Genomic DNA, 20,941 nt, shown 5'->3' with positions numbered 1-20,941 from the left:
CTTTTATGTGTCTGTATTTTTAACCCCCTTCTTCCTAATCAAGAAGGACTATCATTTCTCTTGGCAAAACAGAATCCTAGTACAATTGGATCAATTGCAACGTTTTTGCATCGGACCCTGATTCTTCATAAATCTAAGTCAAATTGATTTTTAATATTTTACTAAATGATGTTTTTGTATGTTGTGGATTTTGCATGCCAGTAAAGGCTTCTGAACTGAAATAAAATCTGTCTTTTGTACTTGACATTATCTGTACATCAATATGCTATGTTTCCCTCCATTCAGAAGACATCGACTTGCTATCTTTTTAACAACTCGCACCATTTCCAGATCAGTTAGTTTTATAATATTTCTGCAAGGAGGCAACAAATTATTAGTATTCAGTGAGAAACTTAGTATCTAATTAAGTATCTGTTCAGCATCCCAGATTCATTCTTCCAGGATGCTAACATGGGGCATCTTTATTAGTTAGGTAGTTCATGTTAATATCTAGAAGGTTTCTAGCTGATGATTACTGATAGGGCCTCGAGTTTATTCTGTATAAACATTCTTGTACTGCTTACCTTGGAACGACCAGCTTAGTTCCCATTGTAGCAAAATTTGTAATTGTTTATTCAAGTGTTCTTTTGTTTTTATCCAATAATAGTTAAACCATGTAAATGAGCCAGTTGTTGCCTTTAACACATTTGTTGGCACTGCAGACTGTTCATCTCCACAAAATGCCCCTCCTGAGGGGGATGGGGGACCCTGAGGAATGACATCACAGGGACGTGTAGCAGGAAGAGGGAATTGGAGGAAATTGCGAATTTGGTCTGGATTCAACCCAGTGGATTGAAAAAAATTCAAGCCTTATATATATATATTTGGCAATTTATGTGTGTGTGTGTGTGTGTGTGTGTATAAATTAACATTATGTATCACTGCTAAACAGTAGGGCTTGTAGACTGAGAAAACATGTAAAATAATTAGGCCTGATCCCAACATCCATTTGCAAAGGAATGGTGTCTGTACTCGCCACAGAATTCACCCCTCCTATAACCTCTCACATCACATCTCAAGCCATTTACAAACCCTCGCTCTATCTTCTTCATAAAGAGCACCTATTCTGAGTAAACTTATGCAGCCTGTCAGACAAGGAGATAATACAATTTATGTTCTTTTATGAAGGTGCAGCAATGTTAGGTGCTTAAGCTTTGGATGTAGAAGCTAACTAGGATCCTCCATCAATATTTGGTTTAGTATATGCAATGTTTGGCTTAGCTTTCCCTTCTTGTCTAGATAGCTAATAGTTTCATACATCCACTTTAGTCATACCTGGGTTTTGTAGAATATTCCTTTTTCTCTGGGAGGAGTTCCAACACATAGCATACTGTAAAAAAATCTAATATATTCTATAGAGATTCGCGAGATTGGAGAGAGAGTTTCTGGGCAATATAGCTAGGGAAGTAGATGTTGGTGGAACACCACAGTATTCCCAACCCCTGCCATTCTTTCCCTTCATGATAATGAGAGAAGCTGCTCCCAGCTGTGAAAACAGAAATACTAGCTATTTGTGTTCTTGTGCTCCTTTTGTGTTATAGCTGAAAGTCACTCTGTGTATTAGTCATGCTGAATATGTTCCAGTTTTTGACATTTTTCACGCAGTGTGTTTATCCACCTTTAAAATGCTCAATGTGGATATCAGATAGTTGTAACAACCAGAACAGACTGGGGACAAGTAGCCACAGAAGGGATGTGCTGTGCTGAACCTGTGCAAAGGCTTTATTGTTCTGCCCAGTTCAAAGGAACCAGCTCTGCTTTGTTTAGTGACATCTGATCAAGAAGAGAAATAAGTTACAGAAACAGAAGCATTCTGTATGTATGGAAAGCCTGGGGATTTATTTGACAAACAACACACATAGGCCCCCTTCCGCACATGCAAAACAATGCACTTTCAATCCACTTTCACAATTGTTTGCAAGTGGATTCTGCTATTTTGCACAGTAAAATCCAGCTTCAAAGTGCATTATTCTACACGTGCGAAAGGAGCCGAGGTGTTCTTCCCTCCATGTTGTCCCTAGTTTTGTGGATGCATTCCTCATTGTAGAACCGTCAGGATTGATTCTCCCGGCATTTTTTGTCCAAGACTGTTGGTGTGAAAAAGCTAGACACAAACTAACAGGCTGGCATAGAGTCCCAGCCTGGGACAGCCCTTAAATACGGTGCAAAACTGTCCTAAATGGCATGATTCTATTACCAATAAAGGCCTTTCTTGATACATGCCGTGGAGATGTAAAATTTCCAAAAAAGATTGAAGCCATGGAGGAAAAAACTCCCCCCCCCCATTTTTGGGCAGGAGAATAGAAATCTAGGGGCAAATCATGTGTGTTTGGAATACTTTCCTATCACATCTAAACATGCATTTGCTGCTGCAATAGCATAAACATTCATCAGTTGTTACTTCACATCTAGAATTGAATTAATTAGTATATTTATGGAATTTTAAAGTATAAATGCCTTGCAGCCAAACTAGAGCAGGCAAATTCCCCCTCTGGTGGCGGGTGAAACCTTATGCCAGCAAAAATGCCCTCTCTGGGGCACTAACCCCGGCGAAGGAGCAAATCTGCTGGCACCCAGCCACTGTGGTGCCCTGAGACAGCTGGCCACGGGGCCTGGCCTCATGTCGATGTTCCCACCCACGCTGCCCCCAGTTGTACCAGCATGTTGGGAGCATTCCAGGGGTGGGGGGTCAATCTTAGCCTCCAGAGCCCAGATGGCCCCTGTGCACTTGCAAAATCACCAACAGGGATATGCCATAATTTTAGTGAGGTATCCCTATTCTCCCCTAAATGGGAGTGTTAGGTGAGTTGGGATTTGGTTTTGTTTTTTGTTTTTTTTACTTTTTGGCTTCCCGCACCATGGGAAAGCCCTTTGGAGCAGCTAAAGTAACACCGTCTCAGCCTGCTTGACAGCTCTGGATTGTGTTGTTAGTTTTCTTCAAACAAAATGGCAAATATGCCCAATATTAAAGGGAGAGAGAACTGCAAACCGCTCTTAGCACACTTCACTCTCTGTGTGCTCTTAGCATACTTCACTCATTCCAAAATAAAAAATACATATTTCATAGGATTTTTTTCAGTGTTCCCCCAAATTCCCAGTTTTTCTGTTAGAAAATTTGTGTTAAAATGCCTTTCACTTACTCCAAAAGGGGGGAAAAAGTCATAGAACTATTTTTTGAATGCTGTTCAAAATTTCTCAGTTTTTCCACTGGAAAAATTGGGAAAGGATCCTTGGGGGAGTGGGGGATGAAACTCTCCCCACGGAATTTTCCAGGGTTTTTTTTCTGTGCCTTCACATTTTTAATCCTGAGTAAAAGGTCAATGTAGCACGCAGAATAAGGCACAAATTGATGTACTATTCTTTGCAGTGAAAAGAGATAGATATATTCATAAAAGCAGGTTTCAGCAGTTATTACCACTGCTTTGGGCCTAGTGTTGAAATATTTTTCTCACAACTACTTATTGAGAGTTACAACTTATGTATTCGGATATGAAAACCTGCAATGTTGTAAACTACAAGGGAAATTAACAGTCAACAATCAAGTTTTGTTCAAGTCCTAATCAGAAATAACATCTTTTTCTGTTTCAGACCCTTTAACTTAGTATTTAGGTTGGCAGGGAGGGTTCTCAATGCCCTTAGTCTTGGTGTAAAGGATGGTTGTTGGACCAGCTATTTTTCCATGCAGGCTGAATGGAAGGCCAAAACGGTCCTGGAAAAGGACTATCACCCATTAGCTGCAGGAAAGGGGGTGCTGATGCACTCTTCAGTAGCAAAGCTAGATGCAGTGATGACCTGTCTTGCCCCACTTCACCCAGTTGGTATGAGCTGCACAGCTTGTCTAGGCCCTCAGCCCCCCCTCCTCTGCCAGCCAGATAGCAGCACCCTCTTTGTACAACTCAGCCAGAACATGCAAGTATGGGTTTGTTTTTGAGTTGTTCTTGCTAGGCTCTTACGTAGTCCAGGTGGGTTCAGAGCATTGGTGTAAACCCAATCCCAGTTGAAGCCAGAATACCATATTTATATATAACATAACACTATGGTTAACAGAAACAAACCTGACCATAATTAAGTAGCTAGCTAACTTACAGTGGCTAGTTTCATTAAACCGTGGTTTGCATTGTATCTGAACTCGAACTAAGTGTGAAAAGTTTTGTTTATCCAAGTAAACATGCCGCTACGGTTTCTGTTGGGAATTGCAACTCATACAGCTAATAGCATTCCCAGTCCTCAAGTATTGGAGTCGCAGCTCTTATATCCAAGTCTTCTGTAAAAGTGCTCCAGAGGTCAGAGGACCTGAGGAGTGACACACTCAGATCAGCTGCCTCGTGTGTGTAAGATGCCATCAAGTCACCCCTTACAGTGACCCCTTAAAGGATTTTCAAGGCCAGAGACTCAGAGAAGTGGTTGGCCGTTGCCTCCCCTCTGTATAGCGATGCTTGTATTCCTTTGGTGGTCTCCCATCCAGATAAAGGCTTTTCTCTGGGCGATAGCAAACTTTTTTTTTGGGGGGGGGGGGGGTTGGGGATAGAGGTTTGCTGTGATTATATGAGCAGAACCCTTGATCCATGTGGTGAGCTACTTAAACCAAATAGAGTCCTAAATCAAAACAGCTGCCACAGAAAGGAATCTAGAGCAATTTCCTTCTTGCAAAAAGTTCCATGCACTGACTTTTTGGTTACCAAACTAAATTTGCATACTTGGAAGTACAGTTGTTAAAGTCCACAGAACACCGTTCCAGAGTAAATGTGTTCATGATTAAAATATTGGCAACTGCTTCTGTTGGGACATCAGTGAGGTTATGACCTTCCTCTGTGTGATTAGATTGTGTGATTTAAGGTGTAAAATCATTTGAAATTGTGCCAGCTCTTTATACTAGTTCTGTATAACACACTACTTTTCTCTATCCATATCTGCTGTTGTGTCAGTTTCATTCTGCTTGTTCTCAAGATCACCCTTTACCTAATGTGTTGAACCACAGACTGGTCCTTCTTAGTTCACAGAATGTATGTCTTTCTTTATGTGTGAAACAGTAATTTTAATCTGCATTCTTTAATGTGACCTATTCACAGCAAAGTTTCTTCACACATTTTTCTTGGTCGCTATTAGTTTGTAATTCAGCAAATTTCCGACTGCTGATTTGCTTTAGCAACTTTAGCAAGGGCTTTTCTCATTACCAGAAGTTGGTCTCTGGAATCAAAACGTTAACCACTGATATATCAAATAAAAATAACTAGTCAGAAGTTCATCAATACTGCAGTCCATGAACGTCCTTCACCTCCCCAGTCATACTTGCTACTTAGTACTACTGTCTTGGTGGCTGATATTCTCTGATGCCACAGTGGTCTTAACCATTCAAATTAGTCTTAGCCTCTCTGGCTGTCATTTGTTTACTTGCTCTGATGTCATAAAGAGGCAAACAACCCTTAGGGATAGGAACTTTGAGGCCATGTGTAACAGAGTTCTGAGATCCATAAACAACCTGTCCAAAATTTCAGTGGCTATTCATATGGTAACTAGCTGGTGCAGATTACTGAAGTTGTCTTTGAATCTTTCTGGGGGAAACTGAAACACACCTTGTGCTTATGAAATCAGTAATCCAAAGTTTTTTTGTTTGATGCATAGATTAGAGACACAGCTGCCTACCTGTCTACACCCCAGTAGGTTTTATGGAACATGAATGGAAAATCTGGAAACTCTGGGTTATTGAATCTGGAATATTTTAAATTGAAATTAATAATTAATGGAAATAGTTTCAGAATTTGGGCAAATGAGAAAAGTTACCAGGTGAAACCAAGACAACAGAAATGAAATACTTACAAGGCAGAGCTTCACATTTTTACTTTTCACTTGCTTATAGAACATATACGCTACTTCTCCAAATCTGGTCAAGGTGGCTCACAGTTGAAACAAGAAATAAAAACAAAATCACTACAATCAGTATCAATAAAACTGCCAGTTAAAGCAAACCTGTGTATAAAAGTGCTTAACACAGAGCAGCCTTAAATGATGCTGATCATTTCTCTTTGACAAGCATAAAATTTGCCTTTCAATGTCTTCTCTCGGAGCCCTAAACGTTTCTGTTTTGCTGTGAGCCCTGTATTGGGTTCAAGGTAAAGATCGTTTGATAAAATGACCTGGTTGCCTTGCATCAGGTACCTCAGGGGGTGCTAACATTTTTGGCTGCTTTTGTCTACATCTCTCAGTAATATCCAAAATGAAAGATCAAAAAAGCAGGACATTCGGGATTCAAAAATGTTTCATTTAGGTGAAATCCAAACCAATTAAAATACAAATGGTAATGCAATTCTCCTCTTCCCATTTGCATCATCTTTGAAGTATGTAATCTGTTCACTGGATTAATATGTTAACTTAAAAGATGTGGATTTATTTTAAAAGAACGTCTGAATTTTCCACCCTTGCTGCTGACGACCAGTGTACGATTACCTACTTACTCCCGTTAAAGACCATCCTATCTTAAGCTCTGATCGTTGTAAGACAGCAAGCTTAAATTTGCTTCCATCGTCAGCTAAAACCCGTTTGATTGCTGGTGCTTGGGCCTGAAGATCTGTTTATTTAGGTGGCTGTTAACACACAGCCATATCTTGTACATCTTCCTTGGACAGTAAACCTCCTAGGCTCCCAAATACGCCACTTCTGTAGGTAGCCTTACACACAGGTGCCTAGTGATAGTTAATAATAGTTCTTGATTTTTGTCTCAAGGAAAACATATGAGCAGTGCAGTCTGGTGAAGACCTGAAACTGGTGTAGACATTTCTAGAAACCACAGTGTTTTTATTAAAGATATGTGTATATTTCATTACGTTTGTCATGTGAAATAACTTTGTGTCTTCCTCAGGCCAATGAAATGTTGTTTAGTGGAAGGAAGCTGACCGCACAAGAAGCCTGCGCAAAAGGACTGGTGTCTCAAGTGTTTTGGCCCGGAACGTTCACCCAGGAAGTCATGGTTCGAATTAAGGAACTTGTCACTTGTAATTCAGTTGTAAGTTTCTTTTCTCCACTTCAGTTTCACACAGGGCTGAACGGGAAGTGACTGCTTCGTACCTTGGGCACTCCCTACACAGAGCCCCTTGGCTCATGGCGAGGCCAACATAAACTGCACTTTACATAGGCACAGCTAGAAGTCATTTCCACATCGACACCATTTAGCACCAGAATTGCTGGGGTAATATCTGTGTACCACCATTCTCATTCTTCTGTCAAAGACTTGTCTGCACATGATGCTATACCAGGGGTTTGCAACCTGCAGCTCTCCAATTGGCCAAGCTGGCAGGGGCTGATGGGATTTGTAGTCCATGAACATCTGGAGAGCCGCAGGTTCCAGACCCCTGTGCTATACCATGTAAATGCAGGTACACAGAGCAGTTGCTGGAAGATGCTTTCTGGATTGGAAATTCATGTTTGGAGGGCAGAGGAGAGGACTAATGTTATTTCTCATAGGGGTGCCTTTTCCCTTACGAGCTACATTTATTCTGGGAGGGGAGAACAATGCTGTAAGAAAGATTTCAGAAGAAAAAAACAGTCCTGTGAAGATAGAGGCTAGTGAACTTCCCATCTAAATTTGCTGCTTCCAACGACGACCGTTGGATTGTTATTTTTAAAAGTTCAGGGAAAACAATCACGAACTTGAGTGTCTGATGTGGTTTACATGACATATCTGTTTAGGCACGAATTGGCTTGCAATTTCTCTTAAGTGCCATGGATCACTGCTCCGCTAAATGGAGCTAAATATATTTAACCCAAATGGAACTCTGTTCCAAATTATAGAAAAACGAATGAGTCTGACTGTCTGAGAGAATCACTTTGATACCTGAAAAATGTTTGAGGCATGGGATATTGAGTTTCTGCTTGGCAAGGCAGAATCAAGAAATGCCAGCATGTAAAAAAACTGTATGTGAAGTTTAAAACATAGGGTTTTGTTTCCCCCCCCCCCCCATCATTTTATATATCCTGCTTCTCTTCCATGGAGCTCGACAAATTATAAAATAATTTCTCATTACACGACGTAATCATTATTCGTAATTTTTTTAAGTGCTCTCTCACCTGAGTTCCAACACAGATAAGTCATTAAGAGCAAATAAGCAGTCTTAAATCCACTCAAAGTATTTAGTACTTTGGACTAAAGTTTGCAAATCACATTTAATGTCTGTCGTCGGCTTTTGGAGCAGTTCCATAGAGCTCAGGCAAATCTCCAATGAGACTGTAACAGAACGCTTCAGTTACAGATCACTGCTTCCAGGACTATCTCTCTTTGAATTTAGTGTATTACTCTATCGTTCGAAAAAGATGCTTTCATAACCAAATATTCCAAGCGACTAGGTAGCCTGACTTCAAACCAACGGCACAAACTATCGAGACGTTGGTGGTGGAAAATGCCACCAAAGCACAGCTTGCTTATGGCAACCTCATAGGGGTTGCAAGGGAAGGCCCCTTCCGCACATGCAGAATAATGCACTTTCAATCCACTTTCACAATTGTTTGAAAGTCGATGTTGCTCTTCCGCCCAGTAAAATCCAGCTTCAAAGTGCATTAAAAGTGGATTGAAAGGTCGAGGCTACAACAGTGATCCTCAACACGTGTCCCAAGATCTCATGGTGCCCACTTGCTTTTCGGCCAGATCTTTTCCCACACAACCAGTAGTCAATCCTATTTTTTATCTACTTCACTAGAGTGCAGAAGGTACTCCAGAAGAGCCTTTGGTCCACAGGAAAAAAAGAGCTGCCACAATTGTAGGAAGATGCTTTCCTTGGAATCTCCCAACATTTTGTGACTGGTCTCATCCCCTTATGGTCACTTATTTTGTGGCGGTATCCACTGTCTGTTTACAAAATTCCAAAAGTGGCCACAAGTTGAACAAGGTTGGGTTACAGTATATAAATGAAGTGGTGCATAAATGAGATTTCTATACATAAATGAGGTGGTGCAGAGAATAATCTATATTCTCTATATTTTCTACACCACATCTGAATTCTCTTCTTGAGATTCTCTGAATCTAATCTATAATGCACAATTTTTCTTATACTTTATAAAAGGCTGTTTACATGTTTTTGTTTTGATTTTTTTAATGCAGGTACTTGAAGAATCCAAAGGTTTAGTCCGTAATGTAATGAAGGGGGATTTAGAACAAGCAAATGATAAAGAGTGTGAAGTTTTAAAGAAAATTTGGGGATCTGCCCAAGGGATGGACTCAATGTTAAAATACTTACAGAGGAAGATTGATGAATTTTGAAGAGATGTGCGTTGACACTGGAATTGTATTAACTTGGACACCTGGATTTCGTGGATTCCCTAACTGAATTTTAAAAAATCTAAAATAAAGCTCACCCATTGCTCAGAAAGCATGGAACTAAAGCTTGGAAGAACGTGGTTTTATTATTGAGGGGTTTTTTTTTGAGAAGTACTGTATGTTAATCATTGAACAAATTTCCTTTCTCCATATATAGATATAAATATATATAAATATATATTATATTTCTTTATATACACAAACTAAAAAAAAAATATAACGGAGTGCACTACCAAACTTTGTCTTCTACTTTGCTATCATTGGCTAGTACTGTATCTGAAAGAAAGCGACCGATAAAATGAGGCGTTGCGTTATTTTGTATGTGGCAGGAAAGTCCTGAAGCAATGAGATATTTTTTCACTAGAGTACCGAACTAAAACGGGTAATGGCCAGCCCTTACTTTCACTGCCCAGGAAGTTGGTTAAGAAGAGGCATTGCCTTGAAGGTTTAAAAATACCTCAAGTGATGACACATTCTAAAAATGCATTATTTTTAAAAGCAAATCCCTGCAACAAAATGTTGCATTTTCTCCCTCAAATATGAGTGTGCTCAGGATTTATGCTATAAAAACACTCAGCCCCCCCCCTTCTTCTTTGGGGGGGGGACCTCTTTCTTACCCAGGCCAGAAATGAAGAAGCCAGTCTCTTGTCAAAAGAAGAAGAAGAAGAAGAAGAAGCAGCTTTGTTTTTTGCAGTATTAGTGAATCACTGAATACCATATATTCTATGGGTATCTTAAATTATAGTTTAGTCTTAGCGGGTTTTTATAAAAGTAGGGATTTTCTTGAATTATTTTTAACTACATAATTGCTTCTGTTGCTGGGTGAGAACTGCTCTGTATACAATGGGGGTGTGTTTTTTTTTCTTCCCTGTGTGCTGGTTTGTTAAATGATTACACCAAAAATGTATTTTATGTTCAATTTTTTTTTTTTTTAGCTTTACGTAGAATATATTTTATTTAATAAGTTAATACTTCTTTTTGGCACGCTATTAAATACAAATCCTCGTTTGTTTTTTTTAAAAAAGCTACCTTTCATTAGATGTTTGTCTTTTGTGTCAACGCTCTTTGAATCTTACACCGCAGGCCTGGTCCAGCCACCTTCCCATTGCATCAGCAGGTTGGCGGGACTCTGCAGAAAGACCCTCGTTGCCAAACAGAATCAATGAAGTCAATTGATTGGCTCTCGAGGGTTCTCTCCCCCACCTGCTCGATGCATACACGACACAGGAGTACATGAACACCCCCTCGTGCTGGATGCAGGTGTTATTTATGTTTTCCCTCCCTCCACACAGTGCCCTTTTATGCATATGGGGCTGCATCCAGAAGGGTGCTAGGCCCCTACTAGCCTGCTCTCCATGCGCAGATTGCCACGGTTAGATCAGGGTGCATAATATACAGTCTGGTGTACAAGAGTGCCCTGTGTAAATAGACTTATTTTGCATTCCTTTCGGGAGTGTGTGTTGATTCCTGACTGCAGATGTCTCAGTTCTTTGGGTATCTGTGCTTGCAATCTTACTGAATGTATGAAGAATGAAACAAATCAAAACGTTATTTTTGTACAGTTTTGAACTTTATACTTGGAGCCGGACCACCTCCTCATCCTAGTGGAGAGTTGTACAGTGTGTAAATCTGCTTTTACCTTGGATTGGTACAGTATTTTTGCATCTGTGGGACCTACTTTTCTGTTCTAGTTGTTTGAACTATATATAAACTGTACAATCTGTAAAGTTTTTATAGAATAAATATTCAGCTGTGAACTGGTTAAAATAAAACTAATATTTCTTAACACCTCTTAAAAGTGCTGCAATATTATATTCGTCTTTCTCCTCCCCCTCCTGCCAAGAAACACTTTAATATCTGGCTTTTCAAGTATTTCAGTCACACTTTTTCATCTTTCTTATGACTACTGTTAATTTTCTTGAGACTACGCTTTTTAGATGCAAGTTAACGGCAAACCAAAGAACGTCAAGCTAACAATTCAATCTGTTATACTGCTTAGTGTATTTATAACAGGATTAGCCCTTTACTGTCAAGTGGGAAAGGTTTAGCCTCTGCATGAAATAGTTCTTGCGTTGTCTCGCACCAGAGGCTAAAAGAGGACAGGATGATATTCTGCATCCATGTTACTAATGTCCTCCTAACGCAGTTACAGGAATAGTTACCATCCATTTTCTGTGTTTCAGTGTCTGAGCCATTTTTGAGTTTAAACTCCTCTTGAGTTTATAGTCATATGGATGGAAATTAGAGTGCCCACTGGCACTAGTTTGATCCCGCCAGCTTTTCACTAGTCTCACCAAATACCCTTCCTTCCTTTTAATCAGCACAAAAGCTGGTTGGATCCAACCCCACATTTTTATATTGTAATATTTGACTTTTCTTTATATAAAAAGAATGATACCCCCATACTCGAAACTTACGTAAGGTGTAAAAATCATGGAACTATATGAGTAATCTTTACTAATATAAATCTGATGTAAATGTTTACTTTTGTTTCTCATTATCATTTGGATCATTCTCCAATCATAACCATAACAGAGAAGCTGCTAGAGATTCTTATATTCAATGGTGTACATGGACATTTAAATCCTTGCAGTTCTTTAATGATTAGTTTGAGGCAAATTAAATTCATATACTTACAATCATACCATTGCAAACCACCTAAAAGCACAGTAACATCTCTAAGGTCGTAGGGAATTATCAAATCATAAGATCAGCTGTCAAAAACCCTCAAAATTTAGCTATCAAGAGGGAAAGCTGTTCTGTCTTAACTTTAAGGCAAGGGTGTCAAACTAATTGTGTTATGAGGACTAGATCTGGCATGAATGATTTGGTCGGGCCAGTCACTGAGGAGGAGGTGTGGCTGCCTTGGCTAGTGAGCTCTGGCAGGCTTGGCTAGTGAGCTCAGATCAACACGGGGTGGGGGGGGGGGTGGGAGCTGCCCTATTGAGGAGAAAGGCAAGTTATAAATGAAGTAATAGAATGAATTCACACTGACAACATGTGAACCAAATTGTATGTAAACCAACGGGGAAGCTCAAGTTTGATCTCTTCATGCGGAAGTGGTAGAGAAATTAAAGAGGATGAAGATTTACCAGAGCAGACCATGCAGTAGATTTCTTCAACATCATGGCAGATTTACAAAGTAGATGCAGACTAACCCAAACAAAATGGTGGTTGCACCCAAAAGTGCTCCAACAAATATGTGCCTAATTTTGGGCCCCCAAAGTACAGCTCTTTCATCCCAGGAAAACTACCAGAGTACAATCATGTTTCCCTGGAGATGACGTCATCAAACAAAGAAAACTGACAGGTTTGCATGGAAATGGCCAAGGAGTCTTCTCTAGGCCTTCCCTCCCCTGAAATAGGTACCCAAAGTGAAAAAAAAAAGTTGGGGACCAAGGGGTTCCTCCCAGGTCAGTTTTTTTCAACAATGATCTCTTATTCCAACTCGAATGTACTATCCCAACCTAGCTCTCCTAATCTGTGTGAGTGGAAACTGTTGTCAAATCCATAGAGTTGTCAACTCCATAGAGTTTTCAAGGCAGGACGTGTTTGGATGTGGTTTCCATTACCTGCTTGCACATGTGCTCAAAGAGTTCTCAGAAACCCCATGTCTGGCCCAAAGTCACCCAGCCTGTGGAGGAGTGGGGGATTGAACCCAGTTCTCCAGATCAGAGTCCGCCACTCTTAACCACTACACCACACTGGAGCTCCCGAAATCTAGCTCTATGGAAATGTATAAAGCTTTTCTTGGGCTGATTTTATCAGGCTGCAAAGGAGCGTGAGGTGTTATTTGGTGTTTCCCATGACAAAATTATGCATGCTGTATAGTAAATATGTTGTGATGTCACCCATGGGTCAGTAATGACTGGAGGATGCTTGCAAAGGTAAACTACCTTTACACATTTTTTAAAAATGACAGAAAAAAGCTAGGTTGGAAAACTTTCTTCTTGGGTTGGGCTTTTATGTGTGCAGAGGAGTTGAGATAATATTCAAACACTGTAGATAGATAATAATAATGTAAATGTACTCATTCATTAATAGTTCATAAAAGCCAACATAATTTATTCTATCTTTTAAAAGAGCTTTGATTATTTGTTAGGTGTGTGTGTAAAGAGAGAGACAGAATATGTATATAATGTATGGGGGGCATCATTTTGTACTTTTGCCCTCCTTCAAAAAAATGTAGATCCAGCTGCTTACGCACCAAACCTGCCTCTCTAACAGAAGAAGAAGAGTTTGGAGATTGTAAGGGGCTTACAAACTCCTTCCCATTCTCTCCCCACAACAGACACCTGGTGAACTGGGTGGGGCTGAGAGAGCTCTGACTGAACTGTGACTAGCCCAAGGTCACCCAGCAAGAATGTGTAGGAGTGGGCAAACATCTGGTTCACTAGATAAGACTTCACCACTTATTAACCTGGTTCTTGAGAATAGAGTCCTGCCCTTAACTACTGCACCACGCTGGGGGTGTCCAACAGAAATCCTAAAAGAATCCAACAAACAGGTATCCTAGCAAAGGTGAGGAACGTAATACTCTCCAGAATATCATTCTTGTTAATTAGTATAACCTCTGTTTTGTCTGGATTCAGCTTCAGCTTGCATCTTCACCCGGTATCTAGTACATTTTTGTCCTTCCACCAGTGAGCCAAGGGCAGCATGCAGGGTTCTCCCTTCACCTGTTTTATCCTCTCATCAAATCTGTGAGGTAGACTTGGGCCTAGAAGATAGCAAAAATATTATTTTGGCATAAATGCGGTTCATTCTTGATTTGAACACCAAAAAAAGTTAAACATATTGAGACTCCAGATTTCAAGGTAATGATGATGATGATGATGATGATGATGATGATGATGATGATGATGATGATGATGATATGTAAGATGAACTTGAGTATGAGAGCTTATTAATGGCTATTTAATAAATACTGTATATGGGAAAGGGACAAACCGGGTTTGATTCCCCACTCTGCCGCTTGAGCTGTGGAGGCTTATCTGGGGAATTCAGATTAGCCTGTACATTCCAACACACGCCATCTGGATGACCTTGGGCTAGTCTCAACTTTTCGGAGCTCTCAGAGCCCCACCTACCTCACAGGGTGTTTGTTGTGAGGGGGGAAGGGCAAGGAGATTGTAAGCCCCCTTGAGTCTCTACAAGAGAGAAAGGGGGGATATAAATCCAAACTCTTCTTCTTCATGGGTGCTTGGAAAAAAACAATTTTATTGCAGGGAAAAATCAATATGCAAGCATTTCAAGCTATGTTCTTCAGGGTTTCTTGAAACAAATATTTAAATATAAAATTAAAGCATATGTATATACAATATAATTTTCTCTAAGGGCTCTTATTCTACAGTTTGAGCTTTTGTGTGCGAACTAATTATTTGCTTGCCCAACCCGATCATACTGCATCACACCTTATGCAGGAAACAGATCACAGATGTGGCAGAATTAATAGGATTTTTTTTGTCATGGGTTTAACGTTACAGGAAGCCCCAATGCAAGCGACGTGTGACTTCACTCTATGACAGCAGCTTGTGCATTCAGAGCTTTGTTAAGCTCTTGACTGGAAGCTTTTCTGACTTCTTGATATGAATAGTTTCACAGAGTGCTTTAGCAGCGGCCTCTGGGTTACATCACTAAGTCTTTGTGCCAACTATGAATCACTGAATGATCACCCTGCAGACTTCTGGCCTGATATTGTGCTCTGAGCTGAGGCACGGCCCGTTGCATCCACAGACTGAAGTCCTACAAGTCTGTTAAGGAGATAAAATTGTCTCACGGAATATCCGTGGATTGGAGGCAGATGCAGAACCTTAAGCATTTGCAAAGCCTACAGCTAATACAGAAGAAGAAAAACAAAAGCATTTCGTTGGGACAACATTTCAGCATAAAGGAAGGCAAGGAAAAACTGCAAAAATGTATGAAAAATTTCTTAAGAAAAAAAGAAAGGATGGCGGATGTTCAAAATGTCCCTTCATGCTGTTCTGCAGAGAGCAAAGCGGCAGAACTGAAGTGGGAGCGAGGTTAGGAGAAGTATCCCCGTGTCATCTGACAACAGACAGGCATCCCTTCTGTCCTTGGAAACAATCGGATGCATGGTGTTTATTTCTGTAATAGGACCTACAAGCACTCAGAAGAGCCAGCATGGTGTAATGGTTAAGAGCAGCAGACTCTAATCTACAGAGCTGGGTTTGATTCCCTACTCCTCCATATGAAGCCTGCTGGGTGACTTTGGGCCAGTCACAGTCCTCTTAGAACTCTTGTAGCCCATATGGAGGCAGGCAATGGCACCTCAGAACATCTCTTGCCTTGAAATCCCTACGGGGTCTCCATAAATCAGCTGTGACGTGAAGGTGCATGCACACTAGCATTGAAACCATGTTGTATTAAGATGCATAGCAACCTTACACAAAATCGCAGCCCTGTGTCATTTCGAGTTAACAAATCATTCACTACCATCCCTCAGGATGCTTCAGGCTTTGCAGCGCTGGGTCTGTAATTAAGCAAGATGGACTCCTGAAGCAAAGGAGGGCTCTACACCATTTGAGTCTCATGTATCAATTAGCTGGTTCAGCACCCAATCAAAAGCAGTTTTGTAACTTTCTTTTTTATGGCCAATTGGTCATGCCAGCAGGGGCTTATGGGAATTGTAGTCCATAAACATCTGAAGCGCCAGAGTTGGACATCCCTGGTCTAAACCAAGCAAATATTTTCTATTACCATTTACAACACATAGGAATCATTCCCTTATCAGCTTCCTTTGCTAAATAAAATCACTGTTACCCCAAATGCTCCAGTGCTCATATCACAGGGGATTTCCTCTTACTGAGTGAAATGGCCTGCACAGAGGTATAGATTGAATACTAATCCATTTTCAAGATTTATAGACTTAACTTAAGAAAATAGATCAATCTGCTACTTGCTGTTTTACGTGAACACAATCCATCCATTATGCCATCACTAAACTTCCGGTTCCAGTTAGCACAGCTGCATTTAGTATAGAACTCCCCGTATGGTTCTAGCAGGATTAATTTGCCAGTATAAACATTGAACGAATGGAGAATTGGGCAAAAAGTTTTTACTTTTTTCTCTTTATAGCTTTGATAGATCTTTAATTGGTCTTTCTTTCTCTCTTCACCGTCACGAGTTCAGCTTAGATTTACTTGACTGTTGCTCATTGAAGTCTGGAATAAGTTTGCTTTATGATTCCACTGAAATTTGTCACATAGATGCAAAGTTTGTAGAATGCAGCTGTGTACAGAAGTAGGTAGAGTTGCTTGGAAGGCATAGATCTGGTACGGGTAGGGTCTGATGTCAGGGTAGAGGCTGGCTCAGGAGCCCCCCCACCCCACCCCAAGACAGAACCACAGAGGACAAGGGATGGGGCCCATTCTGTGGGCCAAGGAACATAGCTGGGAAGCTGAAAAATGGAGTGAAAGGGCCAAGGAGCAGAAAACAAACTAAGGTCGTTTCTGCACAGCGGCAGAAACGACTCTCCACCGGCATTAATTATGCAGCGAACTGCAGAGGCGGCTCCGGGGGTCGGAGGGCAGCAACAGCGTGTCCCTCCAGCTGTCCAGAGCTGCGCAGGGAGCAGAGGTAAATAAACAGGACATGGAGAGGCCAAAAGTGGCGCCCTCATACCGGTGCAGTTAGCTCCCCAAGTGAGCTTCAAAAGCAGCATCTTCGTGCCACTTGAAGGGGACGAGCGCCAGCTGTGCGAACAGCGCCCCAAGGACAGTGTTTTTACCGTCCCTAGGGCACTGTTTTCCACCTGTGGGGAAAAGATGCAAAGTGCTCTCTCGCTCGCTCTCTCTTGTATACTCTATGCTCCCCCCCCCCCCAAGCTCTCACATCAGACAGGTGATTAGTGTTGCCAGAATAGACAGTTTTGATCCCTGGTTCAACAGAGAAATGGCCTCCGGTTCAAGTGATTTTTAAGTTACTGAGGTACTGAGGAACAGAGCAGGACACTTTGACTCCTTTACTAATGAGAAGAGAAAAATAAATCCCTGAGTGCATTTTTTTTCTTTAGGCTACAGTCCTTTGACTTGGATCATGTAGTGACCGCTATCACGTTCTGCACTCTGTCTTTAGGTCAGGATGCCTTCACTGAAGATCATTATCAACATGGCTTATTCTCACAATATCCCCATCATCAAGGAAAAAGAGAATAGAGGGCTTCTTTACAGAACAGAACGTGATAGACTATTTCTATATATCCCCCCTGACAACAGTAATTGCCAGTTTTTAAGACTCGTCTGGCTGAAAGCCCAGGATAGCGAAAACCACGGTGTCAACTCTATTGACAAACATTTTTTTTCCCAATTTGGGAGCTAGATGGTCTTTTGAAGAAATAAGTAGTGGATGGTTACTATGGGGAAAAGAGAATACTGTCCCTGGAAGTTGTGGGGATTTTTTTTTAACGAGCTCCGCTGTTTTGTTTTTGCTTCAAGGCGGTGAAGTTTTAATTTCTGTGCTAAAATTAAATTGCATCCAAAAAATAGAAGAGGAATCCTGTGGAATGATGAGGCCCAGTGCAGCACAATGGTGACCTGGCAGACGTTTTAGCTTACAAACAGTCCGTGAAGACGACAGTACTCTCCCGTTGTGTATCCCCAGGAAAGTCTTTACTGTTTTGTTAATTCTTATTTTACAGTCAATGTTTACAGTCAATGCATGCAATACAGTTTACATGTCAGTGCATGCAATACAGTTTACAGTCAATGCATGCTATCACTTTTCCTCAAGTTTAGATACAGACAAGAGTATCTATGGGGGGAGTGACAGGGATGTGTCTGCATGGGACGCCCCATTGTTTGGTGATGGAAAGTACTGTCAAATGGGTGGGATGGCCGTCTTAAGTTACCTAATAGAGTTTTCAAGGCAAGAGGTGAACTGAGATTCTTTGCCGTTGCCTGACTCTGTGTAACAACCCCGGACTTCCTTGGAGGACTCCCATCCTGGTTCTAACCTGGCAGGCCTTGCTTGGCTTCTGAGATCTGACAAGATGAGGCCAGCCTATTGTTTAGCAAATGCACTTCACTTTTTGAGGAATGATCCAGTGAGTATGTTTATACGGAGATCATTCCTCAGCTTCGAAAGTGAATGAGGTGAGTCCTACTACACCAGTGATAGTGAACCTTTTTGACTCAGTGTGTGAAAAATTTGGAAAACGCCTAACTTGATTCTGCTGGTGTGCAACTCCCTCCCAAACAAGAGAAAAACAATTCTTTGCATATTCATTTATATCTTTAAAAAATACAGTCCAATCATGTGGTGCTAAGTATTATATAAAGAAATGTCAAATAATTACAAAAATGACTCAGACAGGGAGAAGAAGTGTTGTCGGGTGTTGGTGAACACTAGTGTGTCACCCAAAATGTTGTGGTGTGTCCACCTTTGCCACGTGGGTCATCGGTTCGCCATCACTGATCTACACAAATTCATTCAAGCTTTTGGATAATTGTCCACGTGCCACGCCAACTCCAGCAGTAGCCACCCCCCTGGAAGGTTCTAGCTAGCCAATACTCCTGCAAATTGCAGTATCCTACACAGGGGTTCTGCCTCGGTGGATGATTCTACAAACGGGAGCTCTAGCGCAAATATTACGGTTGCCCTGACAGGTTTCCATGAATGGATCATCCTCCTGAATCTATGCAAACCCCCTCCCCACAACTTGGTCCATGAGAACTCTTACAGTCTTGATTACTAGTTGGGAGAACAGAGTCCAGTCATCTCTTACTCTTTTCAGTTAACTGGTACTGTCTACGCCAGTGATGGCGAACCTTTTCGAGACCGAGTGCCCAAATTGCAACCCAAAACCCACTTATTTATCGCCAAGTGCCAACACGGCAAATTAACCTGAATACTGAGGTTTTAGTTTAGAAAAAACGGTGGGCTCCGAGGCGTGCGTTACTTAGGAGTAGGCTTGGTGGTAGTCGGTGACTTTGCTTTGAAGCAACCATGCAACTCTTCCAATGGGTGAATCACGACCCTAGGAGGGTTTTCTCAGAAGCAAGCCCCATTGCCAGCAACCGAGCTTACTCCCAGGTAAAGGATCGCGCTTTAGTTCTTCGCATGAAAATCAGTGGGGTTTAACAGCACTTAAAAGGGTTACCTACACTGCTTCCCCAAAACTGGGTCTTAGGTTTAATGCTAATAATCGAGCCCAGCAGCCCAGGCCAGCCTAGATGTGGGGGGGGGGGGGCACTCTGTTTGCACGTGCCCACAGAGAGGGCTCTGAGTGCCACCTCTGGCACCCGTGCCATAGGTTCGCCACCACTGGTCTACGCAGATAGTATCGGTCATCTATTCCACAGGATGGATGGGAGAGGCTGGGCCTTGTGTGTGTAACTTCTGGTGCTAATGTGGTGGCGCATCATTGCTTAATTTGGTGACACCGAAGTCTCACTCACAGGGCATTACCTTAGCACTGAGTGGGAGTGCTGTTATCCATGGCAGTTTTTGCCTTCAGTTCCAACCTTTTTAACATCCTTCTGGTTTTGCGAGAGGGCCAGTTTAAGTGTATAAAAATGGGCTACTAGAGTTCATGGGTTCACGGTGACTGCTTAAGTGGGTGGGACACAGCTGTCTTCTGCACTGTGGCTCAAAAAAACACTAGGAAGACGTGCCAGTGCCTACACCTACCATCAATTAGAGATAGCTTTGAGGTTCAGGGCAGAGCTGGGATGCAGTGAGTGGAAATAAACACAAATTCAAGGATACTAGAGTAACACACAAGGTTTTGGCTTCTAGTTTTATTTGCGGAATCCATCAATCTTGGCCTGTTGGGTGGGGCTCCCAGCAGCAAGAATAGGAGGAGAAAAAAGGACGCACCATAGCTCCATGTCAGTAGCACCTTGTGTTTCTAATGCTATGTCTATGGTATGGCAAGAGGCAAAGCAATTTCTTCAGTCCTACTCTGATGTGCTTCATCTCATTGCCAGGATGCTGATGAGAACTGCCTAATATAGCACCTTTTTACCCAGGTAAACACTTATAAAGTGGGGGAAGCTGTACTTTTCTTTCTGAAGGGCCCAGGACCATTTTTACCAGTTTGAAAGGAAGTCTGGTGATACTCAAGAATAACTTGGCTTATTGCTAACACAGCTAAGTTCAGCAAATTACAGAGATCTCTTTTAACAGGTATTGTTAAGAGGAAGTTCTACAATTACGTGGGCTCATGATGGCACTCTGTAATGGTGTTTTCTGCACCTTACATTTTGCATAAATTACTAAGAAATCAGTGCCAACCTCCTTATGTTTAATCACCCCATTTAGATTGCTTCAATCATTCTGAACCGAAGACAACCTCAGTTTCATGAAGACACGTTATAGAGTAGGTTCTGCTGAGCAAAAGCCATGCAGGGATTATTAAAGACTCTATGCTTGTATTGTGTGGGACTACAGTTTTCTGTAACTCTGTATCACGCTGCTTAACCTAGCCTTACCAACATTATGCGTTTGCCTGAAGATCTTGAGAAATGGCCAGGGAGCAGGACACAAAAGGTGGAGCATTGCATGTTGAGTAGTTATGACCGTCTGCCTCCCTGCCCAGTGATAAGGGGCTCCCAAACGGCTGCTGTAGGGTTCCTA

The 20,941-nt window shown here is 41.5% G+C and overlaps 1 protein-coding gene across 1 annotated transcript in view; it reads left to right on the top strand.

Annotated features, from left to right (window-relative positions):
* CDYL (chromodomain Y like) overlaps window positions 1-11,141 on the top strand; it is a 102,219-nt gene extending 91,078 nt beyond the window's left edge. The window contains exons 7-8 of the mRNA XM_048508522.1: window positions 6,896-7,039; window positions 9,128-11,141. Of these exons, the coding sequence (XP_048364479.1) occupies window positions 6,896-7,039; window positions 9,128-9,286 (303 nt within the window). The 3' untranslated portion in view covers window positions 9,287-11,141. The remainder of the gene's footprint in view (window positions 1-6,895; window positions 7,040-9,127) is intronic.
* The last annotated feature ends 9,800 nt before the right edge of the window (window positions 11,142-20,941 follow it).

This window comes from Sphaerodactylus townsendi, linkage group LG09 (assembly GCF_021028975.2).
Source record: "Sphaerodactylus townsendi isolate TG3544 linkage group LG09, MPM_Stown_v2.3, whole genome shotgun sequence".
NCBI classification, from domain to species: domain Eukaryota; kingdom Metazoa; phylum Chordata; class Lepidosauria; order Squamata; family Sphaerodactylidae; genus Sphaerodactylus; species Sphaerodactylus townsendi.
The sequence above is the reverse complement of the archived record's forward strand: the minus strand, read 5'-3'. Positions and strand labels throughout refer to the sequence as shown.